Here is a 16,518-nt window from a genome sequence, read left to right as displayed (position 1 = left end):
CCTCCAGGGGATCTTCCCAACCCAGGGATTGAACCCAGGTCTCCCACATTGCGGATGGATTCTTTATCATCTGAGCCACCAGGGAAGCCCTTAAATATAAGATATTAAATTTAAGATATTATATTTTAAAATATTTGATATCTTAAATATAAGATGTTATCCTTACACATTTGGTCCATGGACATTATCTAAATATAATTTTTCTTGCAACTAACAAGTTTTACTATTCAATTTTTGATTTAAAACTGTCTTTCTCCCTTGAGTTGCAGCTCCTTTGTCACTTAGCTGTAAAGTCAATTTCATCCTGCTGTTCCTTTCACCTTTGCTTATGGGCACAGGTTGCCCAGGAAATGGGCATTAACATTAAAATGAAGTAGGAGGAACTACTATGCCTTGGGGCTTAGAGTCACCACAGTGTTAGAGTTGCTTTGAGCTAACATTTATAACCTGAAAAAAACAATATTTTGCTTTCATAAAAGAATGTCTAAAATAGATAATACCTAAAAGTATAAAAAGTTTTCTGGCAGGAGATGTTACATGGAATTAGACTGATTTATAAAATGTTCAGTAATTTCCTGTTACATTGGCTATGTTTACACTAGAACTAGAAAAATTTCAAGTTAATAATTTAGACATTTTCTTTTCCCCAGGAAATATTTAAAACATTTTTTAAATAACATGCTTCACTTTCTTACAGTTCAACAAAGAGTCAAAACACTTATATATTATGAAATATTTTTGTCCTCTCAAGACTAGGCCTCTGACATTATATATGGAAATAAATTTTTAAGAAAATGTAGACTTAATTTTTTTTCCAATTTTTTGTTTTAAAGAACATGCATTTGCATTTAATCTAGCATGGTTTGGGTTACATGTAGCAGAAAATTACTCTGGCTCATACAATAAAGAAGGTTAACTGGCAGACTTAATTGAAAAAGTCTACATGTTAAAGAGATGGCTGCTGATGTTCAGTCAGTCAAAGCTTCAATTCTTTTTTCCTCAACTCCCTCAGCTCTGTCCCCCAACCTTCCCTTGCATCCTCAGTCTTAGTCCAGCAGTAAAATGATTGCAGCTTTTCAAATAAACATGACATTATCAAGAGAAAAAGCTTTCTCTTGCAGAAACAACATCTTAATAGAAAATAAAGAATCCAAATCTCCCTAGAATACTTCTCGTATCTCAGCGACCTGAACTGGACACAAAATTTTCCAGAAATAGCTTCCTGTTCAGTGAAATGCTGTTCTCCAGTTATCTTCATTCTGGGTTCCTTGACTAGCAAAGTGATGGGCTTACCCTTAACAACCAGGTCTCTTTCTCTCTGGAAATGGTGACGTGGCCTATGGGCCAAAGTGTACATAACAGAATGGAATCTGGGGAGCCTGTTGGACTGTGAAGAAAGCTGAGTGCCAAAAAATCGGTGCTTTTGAACTGTGGTGTTGGAGAAGACTCTTGAGAGTCCCTTGGACTGCAAGGAGATCCAACCAGTCCATCCTAAAGGACATCAGTCCTGGATGTTCATTGGAAGGACTGATGCTGAAGCTGAAATTCCAATACTTTGGACACCTCACTCGAAGAGTTGACTCATTGGGAAAGACCCTGATGCTGGGGGAGACGGGGGGCAGGAGGAGAAGGGGACAGCAGAGGATGAGATGGCTGGATGGCATCACCGATTCAATGGGCATGAGTTTGAGTAAACTCCGGGAGTTGGTGATGGACAGGGAGGCCTGGCGTGCTGTGATTCATGGGGTCACAAAGAGTCAGACACGACTGAGAGCCTGAACTGAACTGAAAGTGGGAAATGCACACTGTGGATGGAGGCAACCAAAATGTCTATTAGAATTTCAAAAATTAAAATCGTTGATCAGAAGTATCAGAGTATTTTTTTGAAAGATAAAACTTTTGATTGAATTATCCCAGGACATTTAGTGATTGGTCACTGGATTTGAATGTCAGAGCTAATAAACCTGAATTCTTGTCCAAGATCGTAAACCAAGTAGCTTTGTCTCCTCCTCCTCCTCATTACATTGGCATGTCAGAATTCCTATTCTGTAAATAAGGGTGCTAGACACCCTTAGGGAAATTAAATAGCCTTGTTTAGGCTTCAAGAGACAAAGCAGAGCAGGCCTCTGACCTTGCTTGTCACCGACCTGGACACTGCCCTAACTGTGAGTGATTGTGAATGACTGCCTGTTGTGAGTGCAAGACTTGTAGCACCATAGATAAGGTAGGGGACAAATCTTGAGATTGTTGAGCCCTTGGAGCCCTGGAGCCACTGAAGCCCCAGTCTTAACAGCATTCCAAGTTTTACAGGACAAGACACACAGTATTAGCATGAAACCAGAGCTGTGATCTGCTCACAGATTGATGATGCTATTAGTCTGGGTCCAGTGATTATAAGCAGGGACCCCAACTGCAATTGTTAAAGTCTCACCCACAGAGCCTGGGACCTTTTCCCAACTGGGACTCCAGATGTGCTGCGTCACAATGCTTTCCTGTGCTATTTGAGTCTGGACTTTGGTCAAAACCCACTTTGGTGACATATCCTCTGCTGTTTCTATTTCTCTTTTAATGCTAGTATATTGAAAGTAAGCTATATAATTCTCTAATAAATATTGGTATTATTTATTTGTGTACGAGTGGCTTATTTTGTTAACAAATCCTTTGAACCTGAGACAAAAGTGAAAGCTTTTGGCAAAACACCATCTTCAAAGTAAAACAATATATAGTTCTCAATCTTTTGAACATTCTGAAAACAATTGGAGACAAGAATAAGACAATAAAATCCCATACCTAATAAATCTAATAACATGTAATAGGTAAACTACAACATATATAAACAAAGGTTGCTAACTGCATTGCAATATGGCTGAGTTAAGGAAAGGGAGTAAATGATGATTGCAGTTGATCTTGAGCAAGCTAGCAGAGGTATTAGTTTTACAGAACAGATTGCATCTCAAGGATAAAACCAAAGATTCGTTGTTTGGTGTGATACAAGCCACATGTTTGTTTGGGCTGGCTACAGAAATTTCTCTGAAACTATTTGCCACTGCAAAATGACAGTGAATATGGTGATAAAGGAAGATATATGTACATACACACACCCAAATGGCAGTCGATATGGTGCTCAGTGAAGCTGAAGTACACTGCAAGCCACAGGTTTTGTGTACACTTTTTTTTTTTTTTGCTTTTGGTATGGCTGGTAAAGAAAAAAGCATATATGATAATCAGCATTATAGTGACTATACTTAATCAGTTAAAGATATGTAAAGGCATATTATTAACACACACTCCCAGGGAGATTTTGTGTCATCTAAATTCAGAGCGGTGGTGAGAAATATTTCCACAGATAAATCAACTACTTTTGAAGCACATTAAATAATTTCAAGAAAATCAGAGTAGATAATTAATACCTGGAAAACAACCCTAAGTGAAAAAGTTGAATGCTGAATTTAAAAATAAGTACAGTGTAACAAGAGAGGATCTCATTTTACTGCTTCAGCAGAGACTATTCTATGCAGTACCATATACCAAATAATAAAAGATTAAATATATAAACCCAAAATTGTTGATAATCTATTAACTTATGACAGTTAAAAAATGAGAGCATATATTAGTTGCAGATTATATAGGCAATGAATAAATATAGTATATAATCAGAATCCAAATAAAATCTTAAATAGCAACACTTTGCATCATGTACTACTCTATTACATATACAATTTAATTTCTAGATCTACTATCACTATTATTTTATTCACATACACATATATGATCTGTGCAACAGTGTGATGTATATGCACTTATATGTATATATGTACGTTTATGTGTATATCATGTACATAATGATGTACATGATAAACACGGGGCTCCAAGTGATGCATAAATGAATCCCTCAAGTAAAAAATCTTAAGGAGATATTTAAGCCACTGTTAAAAATGAATAATATATAAACTAAAAATGTTAACTATTTGAAAACAGTGAGATGCTCATCAATAATGAAGTCCATAATCCAAAAAGCAATGCTATAATACTTAAAAATAGTGAGACATCAACTTACTGATATTTATGAGCTTTATAAATGATACTAAATATTTCCAGTTTTTAAATAAAAAATGAAACATGCATATAATGCATGCAAGTTAGAGAACAACAAACCTTTGTAAAACCATAAGATGGATCTAATATATACTAGAAAACATAACTGAATTGTAAAAAGAACATTACAGAGAATTATAATCTCAAGTAGTTTAAGCATACTACAGTTAGTAAATGTATCCAATGAAAAAAGAGACAATAGCAAAACAGAAGGGTGTAAGCAAACCATGAAAAATATTAAATATGTCAAATATCTGAAAATCTAAAAGAACTAATACTTCTCTAAGAAAACATAAATGTTTATATTAACACCAAAAAATAAATTTTGACCAAGAAACACTTACCCAAGTATTTCTCAAAGTGTCCTGACCATAGGCGTCTTCTGGCATACCTGTTACAAATCTCCTGGAGATCCTGACCTAGAAAGGAAGATGGAATCTTGGAATCAGTATTTTCAACAAGCACCATGCTGAATATTCTGATCAAGACTGTTAGTAAATCCTGTCTAAATAAAGCTGCGAGATCTAGAGTTCATTACAGGTGAATTCAACATTTTCCCTAACTATATTTCACAGGCTGAAAAGATGAAAACTTCCACTGTTTTGTGAGACTGTCAATTCTGTTATCAATATATGTCACCATGTAAAGAAAATATAAAGCAAACTAAAAAACACAAAGGTTTGCTGACCTTTTGTAACTTGTGCCTGAGTAAAAACTCTTCTGACACTAACTTTAGAAATATTAGAATATATTGTTTAATATAAGACTGACCCTAAAACAAAAACCAAGGGAAGAAGAGAAAGGAATTAATGAAACCAGAAAATAATATCTAGAAACTATTCTTTAAACAAGATTGTCCTTGCTCCAGTAGCTGGAGTTTGCATTTCCTAAGGGAATTTGGGGAGGGAATTTCTCAGCCATCCAGTGGTTAGGACTTTGTGCTTCTCTCTCACAGAAAGAAAAGAGAAAGAAAGAAATGTGGGTAAAGGAAAATACACCACATTGCATCTAAGGTAGCTTCAGTGACATGCCTTAATACTAACAAAGGAAGATACCAAAGTAAAGACAGATTAAGCCAGTTTTCATATTATATTTGAAGAACATGTAAAGCATGAAATGTTCATACCTAGAGCATAGATCAATCTAAGTATATATTTTCTTTAATTAAAAAATGTACTTATTTTGGTTTTCACAATACAGAGAAAGAAATGTAATGGGAATAATTTTTAAAATATTTAATATATTGGGGAAGAAATCTCCTTTATGACTTTAGAGAAATTGTTTTTTTTTTTTTTTTTTTTATTATTTTCTAAAATTAGATTAGTATTAATGGCAAATGGGTAATTATTGTGCCATCATAGGGCTTCAAGATATTTTTTTTTCCCCTGTGCTGGTTACATAAACACATACACAAACCAGTAAATACCTTGACTTGACTAACTGCTTATTGTGACAGTTTTATCTAGCTTTTAAAATTTAGTTGATTTCTTTCTAGTATGAAGACACATTTTCACCTCATCTCCCTCCCATGAGAAGGACATGTAGGCCTGAATATTTCTTTGTCCATTTTGTCCCATCATATCCTAATCACACTCTTTGATCCAAATATCACTACATGTAGAAAAATCCTTATGACTGTTATTATTTAGGTTTATATACAGTAGAATGGACGTAACATGTTCGTGCTCTTAGAGAAATAAAACATAACTTGGTTTACAAAAAGGTATCCAGACTTCAAAGAAGGACTGGTACTGAAGGTGTTTTCAAATATTGTATGATAAAATAAAGATGAAGTTTTATGTTACATGCCTCTAAAACTACATTATGTAGAAAGAATATTTTTATATAACATGTGCATACACACACATTTAATGGAGCTTTAACAATAAGAGATAAAATAATATTAGAAATGATTTGAAAATTTATAATTTCTCTAGAATATAAAGCTTAGTGTCTATTTTCATATTTTCGTAGTGTTTGTCTCTCAGTCATGTCTGACTCTTTGTGACCCCATGGGGACTTAGCCCACCAGGCTCTTCTGTCCATGGGATTCTCCAGGCAAGAATACTGGAGTGGATAGCTATTCCCTTCTCCAGAGGATCTTCCAGACCTAGGGATTGACCTGGGTCTCCTGCATTGCAGGCAGGCAGATTCTTTACCATCTGAACCACCAGGGAATCCCCATATTTTCATAGATTGGTTTGATAATTCAGTGCTTTTGTAGCCATCAAAACAAACATTTGGAAAAGTTTATGGGAATTAATCAGTCGTCTAGCCATATGTTAGATATCTACCTATACATTGTACTACAGTAAACAACATCTTTATCATTCATTACTTTTGCTTTTTATATCCATTGTCATATTGGAACCCTGGGCTGGCTGAAGAAATTACTTAAAAGAGAATGTTGTTTATGAACTTGTGTACAATTGTTCTATAAAAAGGATCACTTTAATCATCATAATTATGTTCTGTTTATTTAAAACTGTTAAAGCAAATTTTTTATAATAGTTTGACCAATTTGAATATTCCTTTATTACATAGGAGACTAAATAGGCTAGTCATATAACAAAAGATACTCAAGATATTCAAGCATTATATTATACAAAATAGCATATGTAATTATATTTAAATTATGTGATTATAATTCATTTTAACCACCTTTAAAATATTAATATATCTCTAAGAATATAAAAGTGGAAACAGTTTTGTCTAATTTGAAGAGCTCAGGTTAGTTAATGAAAATATCCTCATTAACCTTCAAAAGGTATTATGTAAACATATGTATAACAAAAAACCACATTCTGTCAGTGTTGATATAAGAAGGGCATGTCATAGTTTTATACATCGTAAAATGATGTTTAGTAGAGTTTATTAACATTCCTTCTCAATTGTTTAGTTGACAAGTTTGTCACAATTGTCCTGTCACCTCTTCACCAGTTCCTCATGACAAGCCTGATGCTAATTCATAATTACTTGGGAAAAATTAGCATATGTCTTTTAGCAGCCAAATTCAACTAGACTTAAAAGGCTACATTTTTTCTAGCTTTAGGTAAGTAAGACCTAATAAAAATTAGATTATATGTCAAACGTATAGATGCATACCCATGTTGAAGTCAAAAGTCCTTAAGGAGATGTGTCAAGTATACTTCCAGTATATACAATTAATAACACATGATGATTTATTTATAAGTTGACCTTGACAGGTAAATTGACATGGTTAGCTTTACAATCTGCCACTTACAAGTTTCACATACATCTCCCATTTTGAAATTTTTTTAAATAATATATTTCACCTCTATTCCTGATTTTTACTTCTAGTTGTTTTCATTCTAAGTGTTTTCTTATTTTAAACATGAAATTTGCATTTTTAAATTCTGCCTCAGTAAAGATAAGAATATGAATATAATCTCATGACAATTAAAATCGATATGAATAGTTCATATTCAACAAGATTACAAATTATATACAGCAAAAGATAGAGACAGAGGCCTAAGAAATGTTGTGGTATCAAAAGAATACTAGGTTAAGAATTTCTGAAACTCAAACAGGGGCTCTGTATATCTACCTAGAGGGGTGGGATGGGGAGGGAGATGGGAGGGAGGTTCAAAAGGGGGAGGATGTATGTATACCTATGGTTGCTTCATGTTGAGGTTTGACAGAAAACAGCAAAATTCTGTAAAGCAATTATCCTTCAATTAAAAAAAATAATTTTAAAAATGTAATTTAACCAAAAATTGAATCTTCATACTCCGTAATCTCAATGAAAATCGGGAAAAACAATCTGGATTTGCAGAGTTCTCATTCTCAATATCTGGATTTCTCCAGATCCAGATTGTTTTTCCTGCTTGGGCTTCCCAGGTGGTGCTGGTGGTAAAGAACTTGCCTGCTGATGCAGGAGACAAAAGCGATACAGCTTCAATTCCTGGGTCAGGAAGATTCCCTGGAGTAGGAAATGACAACCTACTCTAGTATCCTTGCTGGGAAAATCCCATGGACAGAGGAGCCTGGTGGGCTACAGTCCATGGGGTCACAAGGAGTCAGATACAACTGAAGCAACTTAGCACACACTCTCTACAGTACTATTATTATTCTACATATTAAACAAATTTTAATATAATAGTATAAAATAGGTGCTTTGAATTTATTTCTCTAACAAAGATACTGATAAAATTTCACTGAAGTTTTAGTTACTAATCTAGCCACTGATACTTCTAAATATCCAACCAGTCTGCAGCAAAGACTGATGCTAAGAAAATGATATGACAAAATGATACACAAAATAATTCCACCTGGCAACAAGTTGAATGCATTGAGCATTTCCATCTTTAAAGGTCCAGCATTTTGTTCTCATAGATAGGTCTGAATCTAGGTTTGACTTTTCATCTCATAAGACTCACCTACAACCACTATCCATGAGCTTATGAAATATGTAAGCATGGGATTCAACACATCAAAGCATTAAGATCTTTTTGTACAGTTCATCTGTGTATTCTTACCACTCCTTAATATCTTCTGCTTCTGTTAGGTCCATACTGTTTCTGTCCTTTATCATGCCCCTCTTTGCATGAATTGCAAGAATTCAATTGCAATTCATGAATTGGTATCTCTAATGTTTTTTTAAGAGATCTCTAGGCGCAGACCAATTTGAGGACAATGTACACAGATATTTTTGTTATAATAGAATATATGCATTCCATACAAGCATTGCATTCTGCAAAATCGTAAAATACTTAGGACTTCCTGGAAAAATGTGTTTAAGTCAGTTTACTTGAAACTACTATGATTCTATAACAGAGATAAACATGCATAGCTAGCAACAACAAACAAAACAAAAACCTAGGAACCCTGAGAAATAGCTCCATTAGTGAAGGTTCAGTTCAGTTCAGTTCAGTTCAGTCACTCAGTCGTGTCCAACTCTCTGCAACCCCATGAATCGCAGCACCCCAGGCCTCCCTGTCCATCACCAACTCCTGGAGTCTACCCAAACCCATGCCCATCGAGTTAGTGGAGGTAGGCAACTTATGATGGCTGTAGACCTACTATATGGGTAATAAAATTGTACCTACCAAAATGAAAATTAAAGTAAAACCACTGGCCAGTAGATCCCTGAGATAATACAGATGTGACTGAACCTCTGAGCACTGGGTCGGGGGGTGGGGGTGGGGGGGCGGGGCAGGGAGAGGTGTAAAATGTCAGGAAACTAAAATTATGTAAAGCTCAGGATGTACATTTTTATGAAAGGACATTCTGCAGGCATTCATTTCATCATTAAAATAAAAGTTAAGCCTGTAAACTCCTCCCCGGGTAGCAGCCTGGCTTTCCCCTATCATGCTGAAGATTATAATCCTATCTATGATATTCAGAAAACAGTTCATACTTCAACATATGTCCATTTTATTGTACATAATTTTCTCATTATCCAATCACTAAGTTAATCAGTATTTTAGAAACATGTGTCATAACAGTGTGTAATGTATAAAGAACTTGAATACCTGAAAATTGCTTTCCTCAAAATTCTCTGCTCAATTACCTTTTTGAAAGCCTTGTGCTATCCCTAAGGATATGCATGCCTCAATCGGAAGTTTGATGGCTTATATTATTAATCATTATATCACTTCTTATATGAGACCTAACTACGAAATCTTGATCTATAAAGCAGACTGCTCTGTTAATGATGGTACAAATTATGTTCCCAATCATGTTTCTTTGACTTTAATTGCCAAAAATATTCAAGTCAAAAGTGAATCACAATTTTAATTTTTAAAATATGTTGTATCCCAGCCAACTGCCATGGTGAATGAATAAATGAATGTAAGGATGAAAGATCTTACAGTTTACATTTCTTTCTTGTATTTGGCTTTGTTTTACATTACAGTTTCCAGCTCCTAGAGAAGGACACTTATAAACTAGAGAAAATTAAAAAAATATCTTTGCCAAATGTAATTGGGAAATGAGAAACAGTATGTACACTATTTATAAGAAAAAAGTCTGAGATACTACTTTATTTAAGTATTTTTAGTTATATTAAAATAGACAAAAGACTCTCTTAAGAGTTGCCTTTAGAGCTATTATTTTGTCATTTTAGACAATCTGTACAATACACCAGAATACCTTAATTATATCTGGGATTAAAGAGTCCCACATTTGTCATAAAAACTCAATCCTTATTAAAATAATAAGGCTAATAATCTGGTTAAAATTGATATATGTACAAATAGAATACAAACAGACACTTGTGATTCCAGGGTTACAACATACATGAATGATCAGTTCTTTATAAAACATTTTAATCATTGAAGAATTATTTTTTAATAAATCATATAATAACAAAGTCAGCTTATGAATGCAAGTTAATATTAGTGAACAGTTCATGTGTATTAACATTACTTTTTTTCACCAGTGCAAAAACAAAACTGTTACAATAAATAGAAAATAAACATTATTTATTATATTTAGTATTAGTAATAATTAATAATATGATAATGATGATGATGTGCAAGGTATATATTCTCCATAAAACTTCTAATGAAACCTATCTACTGGACAAACTCTTGCAAGTGACTGGAAGAGGACATGTTGGAGGGTGACCAGGATTAAAGGTAATATAGGAAGTACAATTCAAGCGTTCAGATTTCAGTTCCACTTGTTCCTAGGTAACAATGGACAGTTTACATGAGATTCAATTTTCTTATCAACAAATAAGCATCCTAATAATACCTATATCATGTGGTTGTTGTGAAGGTTAACTGAGGAGATGCATGTAGTAATAAACTCATTGTTAGCTGTTGTTAGTGCTGTTCTTTTCAATGGAAAAGCATTTTTTAAAATTACAATAAAGATGTGGTAGAGAGGAGGGATCCACATGGTAGGGTAGGACTCCTCCAACAAAAACATCAAAAATAAATCTGTATTAAAATGCTCATAGAAAACTAACTGGAAACTGGCAGATGGTCAACTACACAAGCAAGACTACAATAAAAATCTATATAACCTAAAGATTGGCTGAATGGATACAAAAACAAGACCCCTATATATGCTGTCTACAAGAGACCCACCTCAAAACAAGAGCACATACAGACTAAAAATGAAGGGCTGGAAAAAAATATTTCACGAAAATGGAGACCAAAAGAAAGCAGGAGTCGCAATACTCATATCAGATAAAATAGACTTTCAAATAAAGGATGTGAAAAGAGACAAAGGACACTACATAATGATCAAAGGATCAATCCAAGAAGAAGATATAACAATTATAAATATATATGCACCCAACATAGGAGCACCGCAATATGTACGGCAAACACTAACGAGTATGAAAGAGGAAATTCATAGTAACACAATAATAGTGGGAGACTTTAATACCCCACTCACAACTATGGATAGATCAACTAAACAGAAAATTAACAAGGAAACACAAACCTTAAATGACACAATGGACCAGCTAGACCTAATTGATATCTATAGGACATTTCACCCCAAAACAATCAACTTCACCTTTTTCTCAAGTGCACACGGAACCTTCTCCAGAATAGATCACATCCTGGGCCATAAATCTGGTCTTGGAAAATTCAAAAAAATTGAAATCATTCCAGTCATCTTTTCTGACCACAGTGCAGTAAGATTAGATCTCAATTACAGGAAAAAAATTGTTAAAAATTTAAACATATGGAGGCTAAATAACACGCTTCTGAATAATCAACAAATCATAGAAGAAATCAAAAAAGAAATCAAAATATGTATAGAAATGAATGAAAATGAAAACACAACAACCCAAAACCTATGGGACACTGTAAAAGCAGTGCTAAGGGGAAGGTTCATAGCATTACGGGCTTACATCAAGAAACAAGAAAAAAGCCAAATAAATAACCTAACTCTACACCTAAAGCAATTAGAGAAGGAAGAAATGAAGAACCCCAGGGTTGGCAGAAGGAAAGAAATCTTAAAAATCAGGGCAGAAATAAATGCAATAGAAACTAAAGAGACCATAGCAAAAATCAACAAAGCTAAAAGCTGTTTTTTTTTTTAAAAAATAAACAAAATAGACAAACCATTAGCAAGACTCATTAAGAAACAAAGAGAGAAGAACCAAATTAACAAAATTAGAAATGAAAATGGAGAGATCACAACAGACAACACTGAAATACAAAGGATCATAAGAGACTACTACCAGCAGCTCTATGCCAATAAAATGAACAACTTGGATGAAATGGACAAATTCTTAGAAAAGTATAACTTTCCAAAACTGAACCAGGAAGAAATAGAAGATCTTAACAGACCCATCATAAGCAAGGAAATCGAAACCGTAATCAAAAATCTTCCAGCAAACAAAAGCCCAGGACCAGATGGCTTCACAGCTGAATTCTACCAAAAATTTAGAGAAGAGCTAACACCTATCTTACTCAAACTCTTCCAGAAAATTGCAGAGGAAGGTAAGCTTCCAAACTTATTCTATGAGGCCACCATCACCCTAATTCCAAAACCAGACAAAGATGCCACAAAAAAAGAAAACTACAGGCCAATATCACTGATGAACATAGATGCAAAAATCCTTAACAAAATTCTAGCAAACAGAATCCAACAACATATTAAAAAAATCATACACCATGACCAAGTGGGCTTTATCCCAGGAATGCAAGGATTCTTTAATATCCGCAAATCAATCAATGTAATACACCACATTAACAAATTGAAAGATAAAAACCATATGATTATCTCAATAGATGCAGAGAAAGCCTTTGACAAAATTCAATACTCATTTATGATCAAAACTCTCCAGAAAGCAGGAATAGAAGGAACATACCTCAACATAATAAAAGCTATATATGACAAACCCACAGCAAGCATCACCCTCAATGGTGAAAAATTGAAAGCATTTCCCCTGAAATCAGGAACAAGACAAAGGTGCCCACTCTCACCACTACTATTCAACATAGTGTTGGAAGTTTTGGCCACAGCAATCAGAGCAGAAAAAGAAGTAAAAGGAATCCAGATAGGAAAAGAAGAAGCGAAACTCTCACTGTTTGCAGATGACATGATCCTCCAAATAGAAAACCCTAAAGACTCTTCCAGAAAATTACTAGAGCTAATCAATGAATATAGTAAAGTTGCAGGATATAAAATTAACACACAGAAATCCATTGCATTCCTATATACTAACAATGAAAAAGCAGAAAGAGAAATTAAGAAAACAATACCATTCACCATTGCAACAAAAAGAATAAAATACTTAGGAGTATATCTACCCAAAGAAACAAAAGACCTATACGTAGAAAACTATAAAACACTGATGAAGGAAATCAAAGGGGACACAAATAGATGGAGAAACATACCGTGTTCATGGATTGGAAGAATCAATATTGTCAAAATGGCTATTCTACCCAAAGCAATCTATAGATTCAATGCAATCCCTATCAAGCTACCAACGGTATTTTTCACAGAACTAGACCAAAGAATTTCACAATTTGTATGGAAATACAAAAAACCTCGAATAGCCAAAGTAATCTTGAGAAAGAAGAATGGAACTGGAGGAATCAACCTGCCTGACTTCAGACTCTACTACAAAGCCAGTCATCAAGACAGTATGGTACTGGCACAAAGACAGAAACATAGATCAATGGAACAGAATAGAAAGCCCAGAGATAAATCCACGAACCTATGGACACCTTATCTTTGACAAAGGAGGCAAGGATATACAATGGAAAAAAGACAACCTCTTTAACAAGTGGTGCTGGGAAAACTGGTCAACCACTTGTAAAAGAATGAAACTAGAACACTTTCTAACACCATACACAAAAATAAACTCAAAATGGATTAAAGATCTAAATGTAAGACCAGAAACTATAAAACTCCTAGAGGAGAACATAGGCAAAACACTCTCCGACATGAAGCACAGCAAGATCCTCTATGACCCACCTCCCAGAATATTGGAAATAAAAGCAAAACTAAACAAATGGGACCTAATGAAACTTAAAAGCTTTTGCACTACAAAGGAAACTATAAGTAAGGTGAAAAGACAGCCCTCAGATTGGGAGAAAATAATAGCAAATGAAGAAACAGACAAAGGATTAATCTCAAAAATATACAAGCAACTCTTGAAGCTCAATTCCAGAAAAATAAATGACCCAATCAAAAAATGGGCCAAAGAACTAAACAGACATTTCTCCAAAGAAGACATACAGATGGCTGGCAAACACATGAAAAGATGCTCAACATCACTCATTATTAGAGAAATGCAAATCAAAACCACAATGAGGTACCATTACACGCCAGTCAGGATGGCTGCTATCCGAAAGTCTACAAGCAATAAATGCTGGAGAGGGTGTGGAGAAAAGGGAACCCTCTTACACTGTTGGTGGGAATGCAAACTAGTACAGCCACTATGGAAAACAGTATGGAGATTTCTTAAAAAACTGGAAATAGAACTGCCATATGACCCAGCAATCTCACTTCTGGGCATACACGCTGAGGAAACCAGATCTGAAAGAGACACGTGCACCCTAATGTTCATCACAGCACTGTTTATAATAGCCAGGACATGGAAGCAACCTAGATGCCCATCAGCAGATGAATGGATAAGGAAGCTGTGGTACATATACACCATGCAATAGTACTCAGCTGTTAAAAAGAATTCATTTGAATCAGTTCTAATGAGATGGATGAAACTGGAGCCCATTATACAGAGTGAAGTAAGCCAGAAAGATAAAGAACATTACAGCATACTAACACATATATATGGAATTTAGAAAGATGGTAACGATAACCCTATATGCAAAACAGAAAAAGAGACACAGAAATACAGAACAGACTTTTGAACTCTGTGGGAGAAGGTGAGGGTGGGATGTTTCAAAAGAACAGCATGTATACTATCTATGGTGAAACAGATCACCAGCCCAGGTGGGATGCATGAGACAAGTGCTCCGGCCTGATGCACTGGGAAGACCCAGAGGAATCGGGTGGAGAGGGAGGTGGGAGGGGGGATCGGGATGGGGAATACGTGTAAATCTATGGCTGATTCATATCAATGTATGACAAAACCCACTGAAATGTTGTTAAGTAATTAGCCTCCAACTAATTAAAAAAAATAAAATTAAAAATTAAAAAAAAAAAAAATCTATGTAACCTGAAAGGACAGATGAAAAGTTGATAGCTAGTAGGAAGCTGCTCTATAACAGAGAGCTCAGCTGAGTGCTCTGTGATGACCCAGTGGGGTGGGATGGTGGGGGTGGGCGGGAGGCTTAAGAGGGAGGTAAAATATGTATACTTATGGCTGACTCATATTGTACAGCAGAAACTAACAACAATGCAAAGCAATTAAACTCCAATTTTTAAAAAAGTGATTAAAAAAAGAGGCATTGGGTTGGGGCCTGCACCCCTGAAAAGGATCTGAAAGGAAAAGAAGGTCCTCGTGGGAATGCCCTTGCCCTGGAAAGCGAGCCACCATCTGGACATCCCAGTCCTGCCTGGCATCCTGTGCGAAGGAGAAAAACCCCCACCTCACCCCACCCCACCCCCACACCCCTGCCTTGTCCCACACCTGCTGTGATAACCATGAGATCAGACACAGGGGCTGAAGAAGCCCAGACTCTACTCTCTAGGAGTGCACACTAGTTTGCCAACAGTCAGGGTGAAGAGAGAGTCTTGCACTGGTAGTCGTTGCCTCATAGTACTTCCCAGTATGATGGGGTGAACACCCGAGTCCTACCACCTCTGAGCCACACCTTGGCATGAGACCTGGGCCAACTGAGCCCTGAAAGACTTGATCTAACTACTCAAAAACAGATGAGAGGCCTAGGGTGGGATCTGGGTGAAGCCAAGGTGGCCAGTGACAGCTTATACCTGGAGCAACAGGTAGGGGGCCACTACTGGCCATTGTCAGATGCACACAGGGTCGTTCTACTGCCTAAGCACTGAAACTCAGGCAGCAGGGACTCCGCGAGAGCTCAATCCAGCTATTCAGAGAAAGCCTGGGAGGCTCAAGGGTATGCAGAGGTTTGTCTCGGGGAGAGTGCTGGCTCCACTCTCTCCACACCCTGGTGAAGCACTACATCTGAAGCAGCCAGCACCTGAAAAAGAAGGCCACAGAGGCAGCCCAGACCTCAGGCAGCAGCTCAGCCTAAATTCCTGCAGCCAAACAACCTGACCACCAGTGCCAGCCTCCTCCACACCACAGCCTTGCAATATATCTGGCACCTGGAATGAATACAACATACATAGAGACATGACCTTGGGCTGATTCTAAGCACATCTGCAGACACCTACACAGGTGAGCATAGGTCCTCTGTGAGCACGCAGGCCTCACTGCTTTAGAAATCATCTTCTTTGGGACAAGGCATGCACTCAAGGGCAACCGAACCCTCAGGGCTTCTATTCCAGCAGAGGGAAGAGGTCCTACCCCTACATGGCTGGTGTCTGTACCAAAACCAG

General features: G+C 36.1%; 1 protein-coding gene across 7 annotated transcripts in view; it reads right to left on the bottom strand.

The window, feature by feature from the left end:
- The window catches only part of LOC122673531 (collagen alpha-1(III) chain-like), a 237,549-nt gene that overhangs the window by 69,500 nt on the left and 151,531 nt on the right, over positions 1–16,518 (bottom strand). For all 7 annotated transcript variants that reach the window (XM_043871412.1, XM_043871415.1, XM_043871416.1 and 4 more), the window contains one exon: positions 4,440–4,514. In XM_043871412.1, coding sequence (XP_043727347.1) covers positions 4,440–4,514 — 75 coding nt within the window. The remainder of the gene's footprint in view (positions 1–4,439; positions 4,515–16,518) is intronic.

Source organism: Cervus elaphus, chromosome 17, assembly GCF_910594005.1.
Source record: "Cervus elaphus chromosome 17, mCerEla1.1, whole genome shotgun sequence".
Taxonomy (NCBI): Eukaryota; Metazoa; Chordata; class Mammalia; order Artiodactyla; family Cervidae; genus Cervus; species Cervus elaphus.
This window is presented reverse-complemented; position numbering and strand designations above follow the sequence as displayed.